Source organism: Scyliorhinus torazame, chromosome 1, assembly GCF_047496885.1.
Source record: "Scyliorhinus torazame isolate Kashiwa2021f chromosome 1, sScyTor2.1, whole genome shotgun sequence".
Classification (NCBI taxonomy): Eukaryota; Metazoa; Chordata; class Chondrichthyes; order Carcharhiniformes; family Scyliorhinidae; genus Scyliorhinus; species Scyliorhinus torazame.
The window spans coordinates 242,957,374-242,976,611 of record NC_092707.1 but is presented as its reverse complement, the minus strand read 5'-3'; the positions used below and the strand labels follow the sequence as shown (position 1 = coordinate 242,976,611).

General features: G+C 46.1%; 1 protein-coding gene across 3 annotated transcripts in view; it reads left to right on the top strand.

Annotated features, from left to right (window-relative positions):
- The window catches only part of LOC140419881 (uncharacterized protein C6orf118-like), a 147,200-nt gene that overhangs the window by 81,907 nt on the left and 46,055 nt on the right, over positions 1-19,238 (top strand). For all 3 annotated transcript variants that reach the window (XM_072503935.1, XM_072503927.1, XM_072503931.1), the window contains exons 4-5: positions 12,548-12,607; positions 18,495-18,619. In XM_072503935.1, coding sequence (XP_072360036.1) covers positions 12,548-12,607; positions 18,495-18,619 — 185 coding nt within the window. The remainder of the gene's footprint in view (positions 1-12,547; positions 12,608-18,494; positions 18,620-19,238) is intronic.

Here is a 19,238-nt window from a genome sequence, read left to right as displayed (position 1 = left end):
CAAATGATCAAGAGCTAGTCCTTCATGGCAGAGAGATCAACAGTACAGCTGCTTTGGCTGACTTCAGCTGCAACACACTGAAAAACGAAACCAAAAAGACAGGGACACACCCAAGCTTTTCTCAAAGTGAAACCAAAAAGCAGAACCAGAGCTCAGCTCCACCCACACTCTGACATCACTGCAGTAACATGAGCAGCTAACCATTTCTTAAAGCGACATTCTCATGACAATAAAGCACCTTTAACACAGGAATACACCCCAAGGTGTTGCATGGAAGTGATATCAAACAAAAACCTCTGAGCCACATAAGGAAATATTAGGCGCTGCATGGTGATGACGAAAAGCTTATTCAAAAAGGTAGCTTTCAAGGGACGTTTTAAAGGAGAAAGGAAAAAGACCGAGATTTGGCCATAGAATTCCTACAGTGCAGAAGGAGGCCATTCGGCCCATCGAGTTTGTATCGACCCTCCGAAGGAACACCTTACCTCGGCCCATTCTCCACCCTATCCCCGCAACCCCACCTAACCTTTTGGAAACAAAAGGGACAATTTAGCATGGCCTATCCACCTAACCTTTTTTTTATTGTTCATAAGACTTGGGTGTCTCAAGCTGCGCCAGCATTTATTGTTCATCCCGAATTGCCCTTTAGAGGGCAGTTAAGAGTCAGCCACATTGCTGTGGGTCTGGAGTCACATGTAGGCCAGACCGGGTAAGGACAGTAGGTTTCCTTCACAAAAGGACATTAGTGAATCAGATGGGGTTTTACGACAATCGACAACCTGCACGTTTTTGGACTGTGGGAGGAAACCGGAGCACCGGAAGGAAACCCACACAGACATGGGGAGAATGTGCAAACTCCACACAGACAGTCACCCAGGGATGGAATTGAACCTTGGTCTCTAAAGCTGCGAGGCAGCAGCACTAACCACCGTGCCGCCCCCTAACAGAATTTAGGGGAGTATTCCAGATCTTGCGTCCTTGGCAGCCTCTCACAGCAACCAACTGTGGGGTGCTAAAAATTTAAGGTGCTCAAGAGGCCGGAAGTAGTGCAGTGCAGATATCTCAGTGGGTTGTAAGGCTGGAGGAGATCATAAAAAATGAAGGGCGAGGCCATGGCAGGAGCTGTGGAAATAACTGAGAATTTTGAAAATTTAAGCATTTCTTAATTGGGCACCAATGTAGGCCAGGGGTGATGGTTGAACAAGAACTGGGTTCAAGTGAGGACACGGGCAGCAAGGTTTTGATGAACTTGAGTTTATGAAGGGAGACCAGCTTGGCATTACAGAGTCTTCCACCACGTCATGAGCTCAGACAGTCTGAGGGTGTTAACGTATTGAAATAAATTGTCTTGGTTGGGGAGGGGGAGTGGGGGGGGGGGGGGCAGCACGGTAGTACAGTGGTTAGCACTGCTGCGTCACGGCGCCGAGGTCTCGGGTTCGATCCCGGCTCTGGGTCACTGTCCGTGTGGAGCTTGCACAACTTCCCCGTGTTTGCGTGGGTTTCACCCCCACAACCCAAAGATGTGCAGGGTAGGTGGATTGGTAATGCTAAATTGGCCATTGGAAACAAAATAATTGGGTACTCTAAAAAATTTTTTTTTTAAAGTTGTCTTGGTGATGGTCTGAATCTTATATCTGGGTCAAAACACAACACAAAATTTGCTGACTGGTTCAGTTTTAAAAATTACCTGGAAAAGGGAGAGAGTTGGACTCGATTGCTGGGGATTGGAATTTGTGGCAGGGATGGAAGACCTTGACTTCAGTCTTCACAATATTTAGCTGGAGGAAATTTCTGCTCATCCAGTACTGGATGTCAGACAAGCTAGAGACAAATAAACTTTCGAGGGAGGTAATGGTGAGGTGGAACTGGATTTCAGCAGCGTACATGTGGAAACTTACCCTGTGTTCTTGGATGATGGTGCTGAGGAGCAGCACGTAGATAAGAAATAGGAGGGAGCCAAATATAGATCCTTTGGGAATACCTGGGTTTATGGGATGGGAGTGGGGGAAAAAACCCATTGGATATGATTCTTCAGCCCTGGCTGGATATAGCACTGAGGACTTTTGTTCCAGAACATACCGTGCCCCTAGCCAGGCTGTTTCAGTACAGTTACAACATTGGCATCTACCCAGCAATGTGGAAAAAGTCCAAGGTATCGTCTGTGTTGTCCACGTGAGTACAACAAAAAGCAGGACATTCAACCCGGTCATTCGCCTCCCCATCAGTGTTTATTCTCGATCATCAATAAAGTGATGGAAGGGGTCATCAACAGCACCAACAAGTAGCACTTGCTTAACAATAACTTGCTACGTTTGGGTTCTGCAAGGTCATTCATTCCCTGACCTCATTACAGTCTTTGTTCAAAACAAAAGAGCTGAACTCCAGAGGTGAGAGTGACTGCCCTTGACATCAAGGCAACATTTGACCAAGTGTGACATCAAGGAGCCCTAACAAAACTGCAAGACCTGCACAATATCCAGGCTTGGGCTGACAGGTGAAAAGTAACATTTGCGCCACACAAGTGCCAAACAAATGACCATCTCCAACGAAATAATCTAACCATCACCCTGTGACATTCAATGGCATTGCCATTTCTGAATCACCCACTATCAGCATCCTAGGGGTTACCATTGGCAAGAAATTGAACTGGAATAGTCAGTTGAAGAGCCTGTGATTACAAGAGCAAGTCAGAGGCTAGGAATCCTGTGATGAATAACTCGCCTCCTGACTTCTCAATGCCTGTCCACCCTTTGGAGGGAAACCTTCCACCTTTAACAATGTCCTTATCTGAACCCCAACTCTTTCAACTGTGCTACTGTTTTAAAAATGTGACCACAGTATCTATATTTCCCTTCTAAATTTCTTATTTTGTACTTCCTCACTTTAAATTCCATCTGACAGCCAATTTTATAAAACAGTTCCTGGGCATAAATTTCAAAGAACAAAGAAAAGTACAGCACAGGAACAGGCCCTTCGGCCCTCCGAGCCCGTGCCGACCATGCTGCCGTCTAAACTAAAATCTACACTTCCGGGGTCCGTATCCCTCTATGCCCATCCTATTCATGTATTTGTCAAGATGTCCCTTTCTATAATAATCTTTTCTCGCTTTGTTTTCTATACTTTGGCAATTACCATAGACATTCGTCATATCACTGATAAATGCACATGTTTGTGGTTATAGCAGTGGAAAAAATCTGAGTAAATATTTTCTCTTGCGGTCATTTTCTAGTGTTTTTTAAACTTCTAAGTCGCACTGTTGGACCAAGTATTTCTTGAATATGTTGTTGGTTTCAAGTGCTTGCACCATTACATCTACTTGATCTATATTTGTTCACCTCTGTTAGATGATTAAATACGTTGTGCAAGTCCATTATGATAAAGTTCACTCTGTTGGAAGAAGTGAGTTAGATGAGTTGAATAATGTTTCATTCTTCCACACATTCTTGAGCAGTAGCACTAAAACCATTAGTTACTAATCTTTGAAACATATTGAAATTCCTTTATAATATCTCCATCAATAACTATTCAAATGTTGCATTGTCCTTAAAAGAGTTTGTGAATAAAGACTAATGTATAATACATGAGGCTACATGAGGCCCATTTGAGAGATGGTAATCACCTTTTTTTAGCCTTCAAATAACGCACAGAATCATGCTTCATTATAGACTGTTGCAACTTTACTGAAGACAGCTCATAATAGGCCCATTCGTTATAATTAAACCTGCATACAGTCCCTCTAAATGGAATCTAGCCTGTTTTGAAAGGGTCTAATCTATCCTAATTAGGAGGCTGCTAACTACAAAACTCTGTTGTTAAAATCTCGGTAGAGACCGATAACTTTTTCGTAAAGTAGACAATATTTGAAATCCCAGTTATCTCCTACGAAAATGAAGCCACAAGATCCCATGGATTAAAAGAAAATATTTTTAACTATAATAGAGTCAACAAAGCAAACACCAAATACTATATCCCGTTGATACTAAATGCTATCTATCCTAATGCTAACATCCAGAACGAACCTGAATTAAGCATGAATTATCAGGTGGTTGTATATATCATAGAATATACTGTGCATAAGGAGGCCACTCGGCCCATCGAGTCTGCACTGGCCCTTTGAAAGAGCATCCTACCTAACCCTACGCCTCCACCCTATCCCCGTAACCCAGTAATTTGGACAGAAAGGGCAATTTATCTTTGGATTGTGGGAGGAAACCGGAGCACCCAGAGAAAACCCACGTAGATACGGGGAGAACATGCAGACTCCGCACAGACAGTGACCTAAGCCGGGAATCGAACTTGGGACCCTAGAGCTGCGAAGCAACTGTGCTAACCACTGTGCTACCGTACTGCACACCACTGTGCTACCGTGATATAAACTATCAATTGCATATTAAAGGGCCAATAAACTAACAGCGATCTTATGAATTGGCTCAGCAGTCCACTCAGATTTTAATGATCACAGTGAGTCGCAAAATCCTTCAAACTCTGTCTTTTTCATGTGAAATTCCAGCTCTGATCCCTCCAGGAGCTAGCCTGATCCCAACCTTTATCAGTGCCTAAGCAACTCGAGTTCCACAGGTCTTTACCGCATGTTGCACATCTGCAGATCCTACTCAACCCGGGCCTGGATTTTCACCAAGATGGAGAGGCACTTTTACAGACCTTGACAGCTGGAGAGGTTCTCCATCGTGGTGAAAATCACGGAATTGGCTGAAAATTATAAGTCCTGCCCCTGAACTTGGCAATTGTTGGGTCAGAAGTGAAGCTGGGGTTCGCAATATATGATTCATGGAGGCGGCTGGCCATGTAAATCACCAGCTATCTCCATTAGAGTGGGACTTTGGAAGAACAGGAGTGTGGAATCTGGAGTGTGAAAATTAGAACAGGTAGGAGGAGGTGGATTCCTGTAGATAGTCAGGGCATCCTTTGGAGAAGTAAGGTATCCCTTTGGATAGGATCCGGGGATGTCTTTGGGGAAGGTAAGGCACCACCTTTGGATAGTTAAAAGTGAACAGAAACAGCTGATGCAACTTATTCTGTTATTCTCAGCTTCTGGATCTAATCTCTTCTTCGCACTGATCTGTGTACTTTTATATATTCCAAGAAGGTCTAGTTTTGATTTCCCACCCTCAGCTCGCTCCTGATTCCTTAAAGGCTGGAGGCAGCTCTTTTTCTGCTTTACTTTCAGTTCAGCTTCTGTTCAGAGGAAGGGTCTGCCTCAAAAACATACAAATTGAATTTAAGAATATAGATTCCTTCACACTGTAATTATAATAGTTGATGAAGAGCTATCTACAAGGACATATAGAATATATTTTTTAAAGTTTTAAAATGAGAGTTATTAAAACTGTAAGGCTGGATTCTCCGTTTGGGAGACTATGTTCTTCCGCTGGCGCTCAGAGAAGTGCCTAGAAGTGATTCCCTCTCCCTTGCCATGCAAATTTATACATGGCAGGGACTTTGCTGGAATCCCGGTACCTGGCTGCCCACTCAAAATGGCAGCCCGATACCGCGGTCCAAAACCCAAAGGAAAACTGCTGTGAAGAAGGGGGCGAATGAAGGTTCGCCATTGAGTGGAAGGGTCAGCTCAGCAACTGGAAGGATGGCGGAGGCTGGGTCACTGGGTAGGGCCACACTGTTCATGACAGAAAAGATGAGCGAGGTGATGGTTGTGGAACTTGCAAAAAAAACAGTTCGCAAAGCACATGGAGGTGATGAGGAAGGAGATGATGGCAGCATTGAAGGTGCTGGTGGAGGAGGCAATTGTGGAGGTGAAGGCGAAGGTGTCGAGGACATCGACCGAGGTGCGGGAACAGGGTGAGATACTGAAGGGAGTGGAGGAGGCCTTAATGCAACACAGTGATCAACTCACCTCGATGGGTGGTGGAGGCCAACGAGAGTCTGCGGGCTAAAGTTGAGGACCTGGAAAACAGATCCAGGCGGCAAAATCTGAGGATCGTGCGCCTGTCCAAAGTGGTGGAGGCCTGAGACCGATGAAGTATTTTGCCAAGATGTTGGCGGAGCTGTTGGGGGAGAGGGAAGATCCCTCTTGATTCAAACTGGATCTTAGGGCGTTGTGGCCTAAACCAAAGGCGAATGAGCCGCCAGGAGCAGTAATTATTTGTTTCCGTAGGTACTGCGTGAAGGAGAAGGTGCTGTGTTGGGCAAAGCAGAAGTGGGACGTGCAGTGGGCTGGAGCTGGTATATACCAGGACTTGACAGTGGAGTTGGCGAGGAGGCGGGCGGCCTTTGGCCGAATGAAGACGGCACTGTATAACAGCAGGATGAGGTTCGGCGTAGTGTACCCAGCTAAGTTGAGGGTGACCTACAACTCCAAATACTTTTATTTTGAGACGGTGGAAGCGGCAAATGGGTTTTTGAAGGCTGAAGGACTGGGGCAGAAGTGAGAAATGAGACTGAGGATTGGTCTTAGACTGAGGGTGCAGTGGGTGAAGGAGTGTATGGAGCTCTATTTTTCACTGCATTTTGTTATATGTGCTAAATGAGTTGAAGTTGCTTATTTGGACAAGGTAAGAATTGGGATTTTCTTTTGCAATGATGGCTCTATGGGGTTGTGTGTTGAATGGGGATTTCTTTGATTTCTTGGGACTGGGCAGGGGGAGGGGTTTGGAAGGAGTGAGGCCTGGGTAGGGTACTCCACACTGGCTAGCTCAAGCTGGCCAGTGAATGGGAGTGTGGTGGGGGGAGGGGCTGTGGCCATTGGAGCCTGGTAGAACAGGTTTTGATGGGCCTATGAGGTGTGAAAAGTTGGGGGAGTGTTCTGATAATGGGTGAGGTGTTTTCAAGAGGAAGTGGATGGTACAATTCTGGGAGGGGGGAGGGGCTTGATGGTAAGAATGGGACCAGGGGCCAGGTCCTGGAGTTATGATGATGGTAGATAGGAAGGGAGGGAGTGGGTGGGTGGGTGGGTGGGGGGGGATAGACCCCCGGTTAGGATAGTTATGTGGAGTATGAGGGGTTTGTTGGAGGGAGGCTTTTCAGGGTCATCTGGGGGGTAGTGCTTGTGAACTTGGAACCTGAGTCCCTTGAAGCCTTTTTCGGGGGGTCGGACCGGCTTGGACGGCAGGTGGTTGCGGGGGCAGATGTTAGCCTTTGCCTTGCTGATTACCCGGAGGCAGGTTCTATTGGGGTGGAGGTCAGCTTCTCCATCCTGTGACACGGCCTGGCGGGGGTGGATCTACTTGAATTTCTTTGACTCTCGGGAAGGTGAAGTCTCAGCTGAAGGGGATGAAGGAAGGGTTTTCACAACTTATGGGGGCTGTTTATTATGCACTTCTGAGAATTGGTTGCCATTGAACATTGGGGAGAGGGGGTTGGCGGTATTGTTGTCTTTGGTTACACTGTTTTCGGATTGTTAATTTGTGGGGGGGTTTTGTACCTGGAAAGTACAGGTGATTGTTTTGGTCTGTATATTGAGCGGGGGGCGATTTGTGTGTGGGGGATTGTTATTGTATTTGTTTGTTTTTTCTTTGGATGTTTATTGATGAAAATATTGAAAATGAGAATAAAAGGATTTTTTTCTAAAAACCTTCTGGTTGTGTAACCATTTTCTGTTGTTACATTTATCTATCTTTTTCTATCAACGTTTTTCTGATTATAATTTCCTCTTCCATATTTATGATGTTTATTTTCTATTTAAAGTCCTCACATTGATCATGCAATTTGTCATCTGGTTCACTCAACACCTAAAAATATTTTCTGATTTCTTTTTTAATTACCATTTCATTCTTCAGTAACTGAAATTTCCAATATCTTAGAATTGACACTTTTGCCTAGAGTTAACGATTCTGTGACCCGAATTTAGATTATGCGGCCTGACTAACTTCCCAGGATTTATCGGCACCATTACACAGCTATACTGACAGAATATTTTTCTGCCAGCTCAGTAGCTTTCCTTCAAATAAAGTTGAAATCAAATTACAAGAAGACAATTTCAAAAGCTTTTTATAGGTTAAATGTAACAGTGATTTCAGTTATAACTAAAGCAGCGTGTGTTTGAGAGGAAAATTATGGCATTCTTAATTCACTTATGCTGTGGCTTTAATGGTGTGGCAATTTTAGAAAATGCATTGAGCTAAAACAAAATGCATGCCTTCATTTAATGTTGTTTCAATTTCCCCCCCAAAAAACACACCCTCACTCGACAAGTGTAGAAAAAGAAAGTGTGTTTGTGATTCTTCATTTAGAGTTGCTTCAATTAAAAATAAATGTGTTGAATTGTCACATGGAATTCTGACAGTTTGGAAGAATCAATGTGTTGTGTTTGGTCTTCTATATCTTATGAAGGAATCCACCAAACACCTCAACTTGTCCAAACCAGAATCTTTATTGAGTCTTGTGTGGTAAGATAGCAATCTGTTACAGAGCACGTTATCATGGAGTCCGCTTATTACTCCTCTGGAATCTGCACCTAGCACTAACCATTCATTTGTATGTCTTATTAGTCTCTCAATCTTCTTCTGAAGATGGCTGGATGTGTCTCCCCTTATATGGGAGTCACTGGTCACATTATCTTGGTCTTGAGACTGCATGGTGTGTCTGCACTGCCACCTGCTGGTTGGAGGTCACGTACCATCCATCTATGATATAGCCCATAGGCATACCACGACACAATGTAATGTGGATACACGTGTGAGACAGAGGAAAGAGATAGATAGAGATAACAAGAAAGGGAAGAAATGTATTTCCTTTTTTAAAGATAAATTCAGAGTATCCAATTATTTTTTTCCAATTAAGAAGGCCAATTGACCTAACCCACACATCTTTGGGTTGTGGGGGTGAAATCCACGCAGACACGGGGAGAATGTGCAAACTCCACAAAGACAGTGGCCTAGGATCGAACCTGGGTCCTCAGTACTAACCAGTGCGCCACCATGCCGCCCTAAGAAATTTATTTCCACAGGTTAATTTCCTTTTTTTTTAAACATAAAGTTGAATTTTGAAGTAATCAAAGCATTTTTGAAGGGAATAGAGAGGAAGAAAGGAAAAGGAGAGAAACTGAGTGATGGTGAGATGCCCTCTCTTCGGCAGAGTAAGCAAATGCTCTTTCTTCTACTCCCTCTGTTTGTTCTTCTTCCTTGTCTTTCCAGCACACTCTCTATCTTTCTCCTTTTCTTGCATCATTCCACCTCTCCCAAGTTCCACCCTGATATGCCATCAATAAACACACGACGAGTGATAAACATAACTGAGGCTTTAATACACTAAACAGCAAGCCTCCTGCCTCTGGACCCGAACTGGGTCGAAGGCAGAGACTAACCACCTTTATACATGAGCCCGAGGGGAGGAGCCACAGGTGGAGCCAGGCTGGACAAGCCCAGGCATGTACAACACAACACCATGCCATACAATGCAATACCGTGGTTTACCACATTCACCCCCTGTTTATAAAAATGAGTCCGGCGGGGGTGAAGTGGTCTTAAAGGTCAAGTCTGTCGGTGGCCTTGACCTTCCGCCGTGATCGCCTCAGTCCCGGCTGTGGTGTGGGTACCGGTGTCGAGACCTGCTCGTCCGGGAGCGTGTTGTCTTCTTCTTCACCCAGATGTTGAGTCGGTGAAGAGGGGGGCGGTGTATGGGCGGAGGTGGTGGTGATTGTCGCCGGTGGGCCTGTGGGTGCTAGTTCGTGAGGTAGGTGGGCTGGGTTGGGGGAAGATGGTGTAGGGTCGGGGTGGTGGTGATGGTCGCTGGGGAACCTGCAGGTGCCAAATCCCGAAGGGAGACCGTGTCCTGCCGCCCGTCCTGGTGTGCCACGTAGGCATATTGTGGTTTTGCATGGAGGAGCAGGACTTTCTCGACGAGGGGGTCGGTTTAAGGCTCCTCGCATGCTTCCGGAGAAGGATGGGCCCTGGGACTGTCAGCCAGGACGGGAGCGAGACCCCGGAGGTGGATTTCCTAGGGAAGGCAAACATACGTTCATGAGGAGTCTCGTTGATGGCTGCACACAGGAGCGACCGGATAGAGTGGAGCGCGTCGGAGAGGACCTCCTGCCAGCAGGAGACTGGGAGACTTCTAGACCGTAGGGCCAGAACGACGGCCTTCCAGGCCATCGCGTTCTCCCTCTCCACCTGTTCGTTTCCCCGGGGGTTATAGCTGGTCATCCTGCTGGAGGCGATGCCCTTGCTGAGAAGGAACTGACGTAACTCGTCGCTCATAAAGGAGGAACCCCGATCACTGTGGATGTAGGCGGGGAACCCGACCAGGGTTAAAAGACTGTGCAGGACCTTGATGACGGAGGCAGAGGTCATGTCAGAGCAGGGGGTGGTGAAGGCACCTCGAAGGCAGTGTATCGGTGGTCCTCCGGGCGGATAGGGAGCTGGTGGTACGCGGACTTCAAGTCAACTGTGGAGAAGACTCGATACTGCGCAATCTGATTGACCATGTCAGATATGCGGGGGAGGGGGTTAGCATCGAGCTGCGTGTACCGGTTGATGGTCTACCTGTAATCGATGACCATCCGGTGCTTCTTCCCAGTCTTGACGACCACCACTTGGGCTCTCCAGGGGCTGTTACTAGCCTCAATGATCCCTTCTCGCAGGAGTCGCTGGACCTCCGACCTGATAAAGGCCCTGTCCTGGGCACTGTAGCGTCTGCTTCTGGTAGCGACGGGCTTACAGTCCGGGGTGAGGTTTGCAAAGAGGGAGAGTGGGGCGACCTTAAGGATCGTGAGGCTACAGACGGTGAGGGGGGGCAGGGGTCCACCGAACTTTAAAGTAAGGCTCTGGAGGTGGCACTGGAAGTTGAGCCCCAGCAATAGGGCAGCGCAGAGATGGGCAAGGACGTAGAGTTTGAGGTTAGCATACTCTACGCCTTGTACAGTAAGGGTCGCGACACAGTATCCCCGGATTTCTACTGCGTGGGATCCGGAAGCCAGGGAGATTTTCTGGGTCGCGGGTAGGATTGGGAGGGAGCAGCGCCTTACCGTATCTGGGTGTATGAAGCTGCCTGTGCTCCCAGAGTCGAAAAGGCAGGTCGTCTCGTGCCCGTTGATCCGGACGGTTATCGTAGACTTCGCAAGGTGGTGCGGCCGGGACTGGTCGAACGTAATGGAGGCGTGCTTCAGAAGCCGGTTGATAGACCAGTCGGAGGTAGCGGCGGCCAGCGTACGGTCAGGTGAGCTGGGCTCCCGGGAGGCTGTGGAGTGGTCCCAAGATGGCGGCCCCCATGAATCGTGCGTGGCAGCGGCGATGGCATCCAAGATGGCGGCCCCCATGAGTCGCGCGTGGCGGTTGGAGGATGCGTTAAAGATGGCGGCTCCCATGGGTTGCATGTGGCGGCCGAAATTGAAGGTGGCGGCGCCCACGGGTCGCACATGGCGGGTGGCGTGGCAACCGGGGCGACCCCGACAGGCAGCAGGCAGCGCTGCTGGGCCTAGAAGTTTTAGGGGGAGATCGGGCCTGGCAGGCTTTTGCAAAGTGGCCCTTCCTCCCACACCCGTTGCAAGTTGCGTTCCGTGCCGGGCAGCGTTGTCTGGGGTGATTCCTCTGGCCTCCGGCATGGGCGGGCCGCTGCACGGCACAGGCTTGCGTCGCACCCGGGTCGGTTGATGGCTGTGTCCATGAGGTCCACGAGGGTGCCGGGCGGTCGGAGGTGTAGGCCCCCATGTTCTGGGAGGCCACCTCCAGCAAGTTGGAGAGTTGTACTGTCTCTGGGAGGCCGAGTATCCCCCCTTCTAGTAGTCGCTGGCGGATATAGTTTGAGTTCATGACCGTGACATAAAGCGTCCCTGATCAGCAGCTCCGCTTGCTGGGTAGCTGATATCGCCCGGCAGTCACAGTTCCGGCACAGGATGCGCAAGGCACGCAGGAATTCTGCAAGTGATTCTCCAGGGTGTTGCCATCTCATGGCGAGGAGGTGCCTAGCAGACACCTTGTTAACGGATTTCACGTATTGTCCCTTCATCAGCGTTATTGCCTCAGCGTACGAGGGGGCGTCCCTGATGAGGAGAAAGACTCTTGGGCTCACCCGTGCGTGGAGGATCTGCTTCTTCTGGAGGTCTGTGAAGTCTTCGGTGAAGGATGCGAGGTACGCTTCAAAGCAGCTTAGCCAGTGCTCAAACGTTTCTGTAGCGTCGGCTGCCTGTGGGTCCAGCTCCAAGCGATCGGGCTTGAATGATGAGTTCATATTTAGAAGTTTAGTGTATTAAATTGATACACCATCAATAACGCACGACAAGTGATGAACGTAACTGAGGCTTTAATACACTAAACAGCAAGCCTCCTGCCTCTGGACCCGAACTGGTTCGGAGGCGGAGACTAGCCACCTTTATACATAAGCCCGAGGGGAGGAGCCACAGGCGGAGCCAGGCTGGACAAGCCCAGGCATGTACAACACAACACAATGCCATACAATGCAATACCGTGGTTTACCACACACCCCACCCATGTTCCACTCCTCCCACCTCTCCTTTCCCTTCCCAAATTGTTGTTTTAAACAATGCATTGTTACTATAGTTTAATACAGTAAAATGCTGCATATTATTTCTTTTGCTTTTTCTTGTTTAACTCTCTTCTGAATCTGCATCCCTCAGGCCGAATATGATCTGTATCTCATATCACTCCTGGAATCGCAACCGACAGATCAACATGAGGTAAGTGTTTAAAAAATTTCAACTCGTCAAATATGTTGGGAAACATCTGGATGAGAATCAAAGGTTCAACTGCATGTGGCAGCATTTTAGGAAATAGTTGCATTCAATAGAGCAGTGCAATAAACTTGTGTGGTACAGCTTTCTCACAGGCTCCTTTATGTTGCAGACGCAAAACAATATCATCCAAATTTTCTGAATATTGCGCACCTCCATGCTGCACCTCCAAAGAAAGAACAAACTTGCATTCATGCAGCATCTTTTATAACCGCGGATTCATTTGCTTTACACCAAATGAAGTAGTTTCTAACATATAGTCAGTGTTGTAGGCATTGAAGGCTGATAAATCCCCAGGGCCTGATAATCTATATCCCAATGTACTTAAGGAAGTGGCTCCAGAAATAGTGGATACATTGGTGGTCATCTTCCAGGATTTGGTGGTCATCTTCCAGGATTCCATCTTCCTGGTACAGTTCCTGCAGATTGGAGGGTAGCTAATGTAATCCACTATTTAAAAATAGAGAGAAAACCAGGAATTTAAGCCTGCCGTTAGTAGTGGGGAAAATTCTAGAATTTGTTGTCAAAGATTTTATAGCCGAGAACTTAGAATATAGTGACAGGATCGGACAGAGTCAGCATGGATTGATGAAGGGGAAATCATGCTTGACAAATTTACTGGAATTCTTCGAGCATGTTGCTAGCAGAGTTGGCAAGGGGGAGCCAGTGGATGTGGTATATTTGAACTTTCACAAGGCTTTTGACAAAGTCCCACATAAGAGAATAATGTGTAAAATTAAAGCGCATAGGATTAGAGGTAGTGTATTGAGATGGATAGAAAACAGGTTGTCAGACCGGAAACAAAAAGTAGGAATTAGCGGACCGTTTCAAATTGCAGGCAGTCATTCTTGGGGTACCGCAAGGATCGTGCTAGGACCCCAGCTAGTCACAATATATATTGATGATTTAGATGAGGGAACAAAATGGAAGAAAATTTGCCAATGATACAAAGTTGTGTGGGAGGGTAAGCTGTTGGGAGGATACAGAGATCCTTCAGTGTGATTTGGACAAGTTGAATGAGTGGACAAATGAATGACATGATGTGGAGATGCTGGCGTTGGACTGGGGTGAGCACAGTAAGCGGTCTTCCAACACCAGGTTAAAGTCCAACAGGTTTTTTTCGAATCACTAGCTTTCGGAGCACTGCTCCTTCCTCAGGTGAATGAAGAGGTGGGTCCCAGAAACATATATATAGATAAAGTCAAAGATGCAAGATGATACTTTGAATACGAGTCTTTGCAGGTAATTATGTCTTTACAGGTCTAGACGGAAGAACTGGAGAGACGGATAATCACAGGTGTGAATTGTCTCAAGCCAGGACAGTTGGTAGGATTTCGCAAGCCCAGGCCAGATGGTGGGAGGTGAATGTAATGCAACATGAATCCAAGGTCCAAGTTGAGGCCGTACTCATGTGTGCGGAACTTGGCTATAGGTTTCTGCTCTGCGATTCTGCGTTGTTGCGCGTCCTGAAGGCCGCCTTGGCGAACGCTTATCCGAAGATCAGAGGCTGAATACCCTTGACTGTTGAAGTGTTCCCCGACTGGAAGAGAATATTCCTGCCTGGCGAATGTCACGCGATGTCCGTTCATCCATTGTCGCAGCGTCTGCATGGTTTCGCCAATGTACCACGCTTTGGGACATCCTTTCCTGCAGTGTATGAGGTAGGCAACGTTGGCCGAGTCGCACGAGTATGTACCATGTGCCTGATGGGTGGTGTTCTCACGTGTAATGGTGGTGCCCAAGTCGATGATCTGGCACGTCTTGCAGAGATTGTCATGGCAGGGTTGTGTGGTGTCGTGGTCGCTGTTCTGAAGGCTGGATAGTTTGCTGCAAACAGTGGTTTGTTTGAGGTTGCGCGGTTGTTTGAAGGCAAGTAGTGGGGTGTGGGGATGACCTTGGCAAGACGTTTGTCTTCATCGATGACATGTTCAAGGCTACGAAGAAGATGTCGTAGTTTCTCCGCTCCGGGGAAGTACTGGACGGCGAAGGGTACTCTGTCGATTGTGTCCCGTGTTTGTCTTCTGAGGAGGTTGGTGCGGTTTTTTGCTGTGGCGCGTTGGAACTGTCGATCAATGAGTCGAGCGGCGTATCCTGTTTGTACAAGGGCATCTTTCAGCGTCTGTAGATGTCTGTTACGCTCCTCCCCGTCTGAGCAGATCCTGTGTATACGGAGGACTTGTCCGTAGGGGATGGCTTCATTAATGTGTTTAGGGTGTAAGCTGGAGAAGTGGCAGCATTGTGAGGTTTTCCATGGGCTTGCGGTAAAGTGAAGTGCTGAGGTGACCGTCCTTGATGGAGATGCGTGTGTCCAAGAGTACAACCGATTCTGGAGAGTAATCCATGGTGAGTCTGATGGTGGGATGGAACTTATTGATGTCATCGTGTAGTCGTTTCAGTGATTCTTCGTTGTGGGTCCAAAGGAAGAAAATGTCATCAATGTACCAGGTGTATAACGTCAGTTGAAGGTCCTGTGAGGTGAGGCGGTCTTGTTCAAACTTGTGCATGAAGATGTTGGCATATTGAGGTGCGAATTTGGCACCCATGGCTGTTCCGTGTGTCTGGATCTCATAGAAACCTATAAAATTCTAACAGGACTGGACAGGCTAGATGCAGGAAGGATGTTCCCGATGGTGGGTGTGCCCAGAACCAAGGGTCACAGTCTGAGGATGCGGGGTAGACCATTTAGGACAGAGATGGGAAGAAATTTCTTCACCCAGAGAGTGGTCGGTCTGTGGAAATCGTTACTACAGGAAGTAGTTGAGGCTAAAACATTGCACGTTTTCAAGAAGCATTTAAATATAGCACCTAGGATCAAGGTGATAAAAGGATATATGTGGGGAAAGTGGGATTAAGCTATTGAGTTGGATGATCAGTCATGATCATAATGAATGGCGGAGCAGTTTCGAAGGGCCGAATGGCCTCCTGCTCCTATTTTCTGTGTAATGCCAGAAATGTTGCAGTCAATTTGCACATGAAAGGGGACACACACAGAGCAATGTGGTATTGAGAAGTTAATCTGTTTAAGTGACGATGGATAATTATTCACCAGGACACTGGAAAAACTTTGGTTGCTCTTCTTTGAATAATGCCATATTGTCTTTGCGCAATCTGAGACGGCAAGTGGGGCCTCGGTTTAACACCTTGTCTGAAAGATGAAAACCTATAACTCTGAAATTTCAGTAAATGATAATGAGGCAACCAACGGACACAAATCTAATAATAATCACCAACATAAAATTGAAGTGAAAGGTTACATCAATGCATTTATTTATGAAAGTTGCTTCCAGCCTTGTTTTCCCCTCCGAAGTATTTAATCTCCACTTACAAATCCAGTTCCCTTTCCAAGTTTGTTTCTTTTTCACTTCTCTACTTAATTTATTATCCATTTCTACTTGATCAAGCATCATATTAAAAAACATATTTATCTGGCTGTGATCCAGTATTTAAACACTCATTTGTAAATAACCTACTCATGTGTAAATGATAACCTTTGTGGTTGAGTGGTTCAAAGGAATTTAGTATATCTTAATGTAACATAATCCTAAGTGTCAGAAATCTGTAAGATAGGAGCTGTCCAAAATGCTGTTGCTTACTTTATTAGCTGAGGCAAAGTGTTTAAGAGCAGTGAGGTTATGGTGGGACTATATAAAACATTGGTTAGGCTAGAGTATTATTGTGTGCAGTTCTGGAATCCATATAATCAGAGGGATACGAAAGGGTGTAGAGGAGAGTTACCAGGATGTTGCCTGGGCTAGAGAGTATTAGCTGTGAAGAGAGATTGAATAGACTGGGGTTGTTTTCCATGGAGCAGAGGAGACTGAGGGGGGGACATGACTGAAATGCTTAAAATTGAGAGGCATAGATAGAGAAGACGGGAAGAAACGTTTTCCCCTTGGTGGAGGGATCAATGACCAGGGGGCATAGATTTAAGGTAAGGGGCAGGGGGTTTAGAGGGAATGTGAGGAAATGCGTTTTCACCCAGAGAGTGATGGGAGTCTGGAACTCGCTGCCTGAAAGGGTGGTGGAGGCAGAGACCCTCATTAAGAAGTATTTAGATATGCACTTGCAATGCAATGGCATTCAAGGCTATGGGCAAAGTGCTAGAAAATGGGATTAGACTAGTTTGGTGGCTGATTTTGACCGGCGCACACGCGATGGGCCAAAGGATCTTTTCTGTCCTGACCTTTGACTGTGATTCTACGTTCTTGCCAGCTGCCAGGTTCTTTTGGCTCCTCTGCCCCACTAAGTCAACTTCAAGATCTTTAACATCACATTCAGGATCTTGACCCACTTATCTCAATAATCATCTTCAGCCTTATCTACCTACCTGCACTTTTTGCTCCCGTAATATCGATTAAACTTTAGCAGTTATGGCACTGGACCAGTAAGCAGAGGTTGTGAGTTAATTTTTAGGTTAAAACCTGGAAACATCCCTTACAGCATTGCGGGAGCACCTTCACTGCACAATCTGCGATAAGAAGCACCACCATCACCTTTTCAGGACAACTAGGGATAGACGATAAATGCCAATCCTAGCCAACAATACCAACATCACAGTTATTAATCTTTAATCCCATCATGTCAAGTGATGTATTGACTTCAACAAATCCGATCATGTGTGGGCTATCATCATAATAAATATTCTGAAAAGGGCTGAGCAGCTCTCCAATGCTACGAATCTGGACAATATCAGAAGAATTCTGATCCTATGTATTTTGGTGAAGTGTCAACAGAATACTTTAGTTCTGGAAACTTGTTCACCAGAAATATTCTCAGAATGTTCCGACTGCACACAAAGAAGTGAAGTGTTCCTTTCATATGGTGTCAGCCTTCGATGGGCTGTAGCATTCTCACCACTGAGTCCTCTGGTTGTAGGTTCAAGGCCCACTCCAGAGATCTGAACCACACACTCTAGGCTACTGTTCTGAAGGATCACTGTACATTCAGATATACTGCTTTCAGAGGCCCCGCCTCCCCTCTCAGATGGAATAAGTTACTATTCAAAGATGAACAGTGGAGTTCTGGTATTCTGACCAATATTTATCCCTCCCAACCAACACCGAACACAGATTACTTGGTTATTATCTCCTTGTTGTGTCTCGGAGATTTTTGTGAAGACATTGGCTGCCATGTTTCCTACATTACAACAAGACTAGGGCAGCACGTTGGAGCAGTGGTTAGCACTGCTGCCTCACGGCGCCGAGGTCCCAGGTTCGATACTGGCTCTGGGTCACTGTCCATGTGGAGTTTGCACATTCTCCCCGTGTTTGCATGGGTTTCGCCCCCACAACCTAAAAGATGTGCAAGGTAGGTGGATTGGCCACGCTAAATTGCCCCTTAATTGGAAAAAATTAATTGGGTACTCTAAATTTTAAAAAGAAATTACAACAAGACTGACTCTTAATTCCAGTAAACTGCTTTGAAGAGCCTGAGGTCAGGCTATTTTTAAATGCAGTTTTTTCTTTTGTTGATTAATTAATTGCTGCTTTACATATTGTACCTTTTTTGTAGCAAAAAGCTAAAATAATTAAATCTAATCTTGTTAATTTTGGACTCATTCTGAGTAACTGGTGCATGCTTACAGTAGTCGAATTACCTAGTGTTATGTAAACCACGCAGGATATTTACCTTTCACTTGCTTTTCCCCTCCATTAGAGATGAGGACGAACTTTAGCGCTGTACCATTATAATGGAGCAAAGATACAGTGACCTCTGATGTGGCAGGGCCGCTACACTACTTTGTCGATTACTGTTGCTGATTAATATTTACACATAGGGGTTTCCAAGAAGCTTGATGGTTTTTACATTTAGTTCCTTCTTCTAAATCCAACAGATGTTACAGGCGCAGCTCCGAGGTATGAATAGCAGGGCAGTGAAAACGCACCATGTGGAGGAGGCTCACCAAAAAATTTTATATCTGGAACAGGAAGCAAAACTTGCTTTGCAGAGGAATGATGAGTATGTGCATGGCATGCCCATGCGAATATTGCTTTAACTTTGGTGCTTTATTCTGTAAAAACATTGGCCAGAATTTTCCCGACTAAGATAAAAATGTTCATGCATCGATATTATTTCTGGGGCCCAACTCTGCTCGTGTCAGAAGTGCACCTTTCAGTGTGACCTTTTGGAGGAGACCAATGTACAGTCCACCATGTTTTGCTTTCAGACAACACTAACCTTTATTCTGCCTACTGTGGACCAATGCTTTGTTCCTTTCACTATTACTATTTTTACTCTCTTTTCCTTTTGTCCCATGAAACCGTTATAATTTAATCTCCCCCACCCTTTATCCCTGACCTTCCCTTTTTGTTCAAATTTACCCTCCCCTTTATTCAAAAGCAAAAAATCCATTATATTTCTGCCTCTCTTCAATTCCAAAGAAGAGCCATATTGGACTCGAAACATTAGTTCTGTTTCTCTCTCTATTGATACTGCCAGACGTGCTGAACTTTTCTAGCACTTTCTGTTTTTATTTCAGATCTCCAGCATCTGCAGCATTTTGCTTTTATCAACATTCATAAGTTTCACACCTTTCAAAAAAGATTCTGTTTTTCTATTCTCAGGACCAGTGTCAATA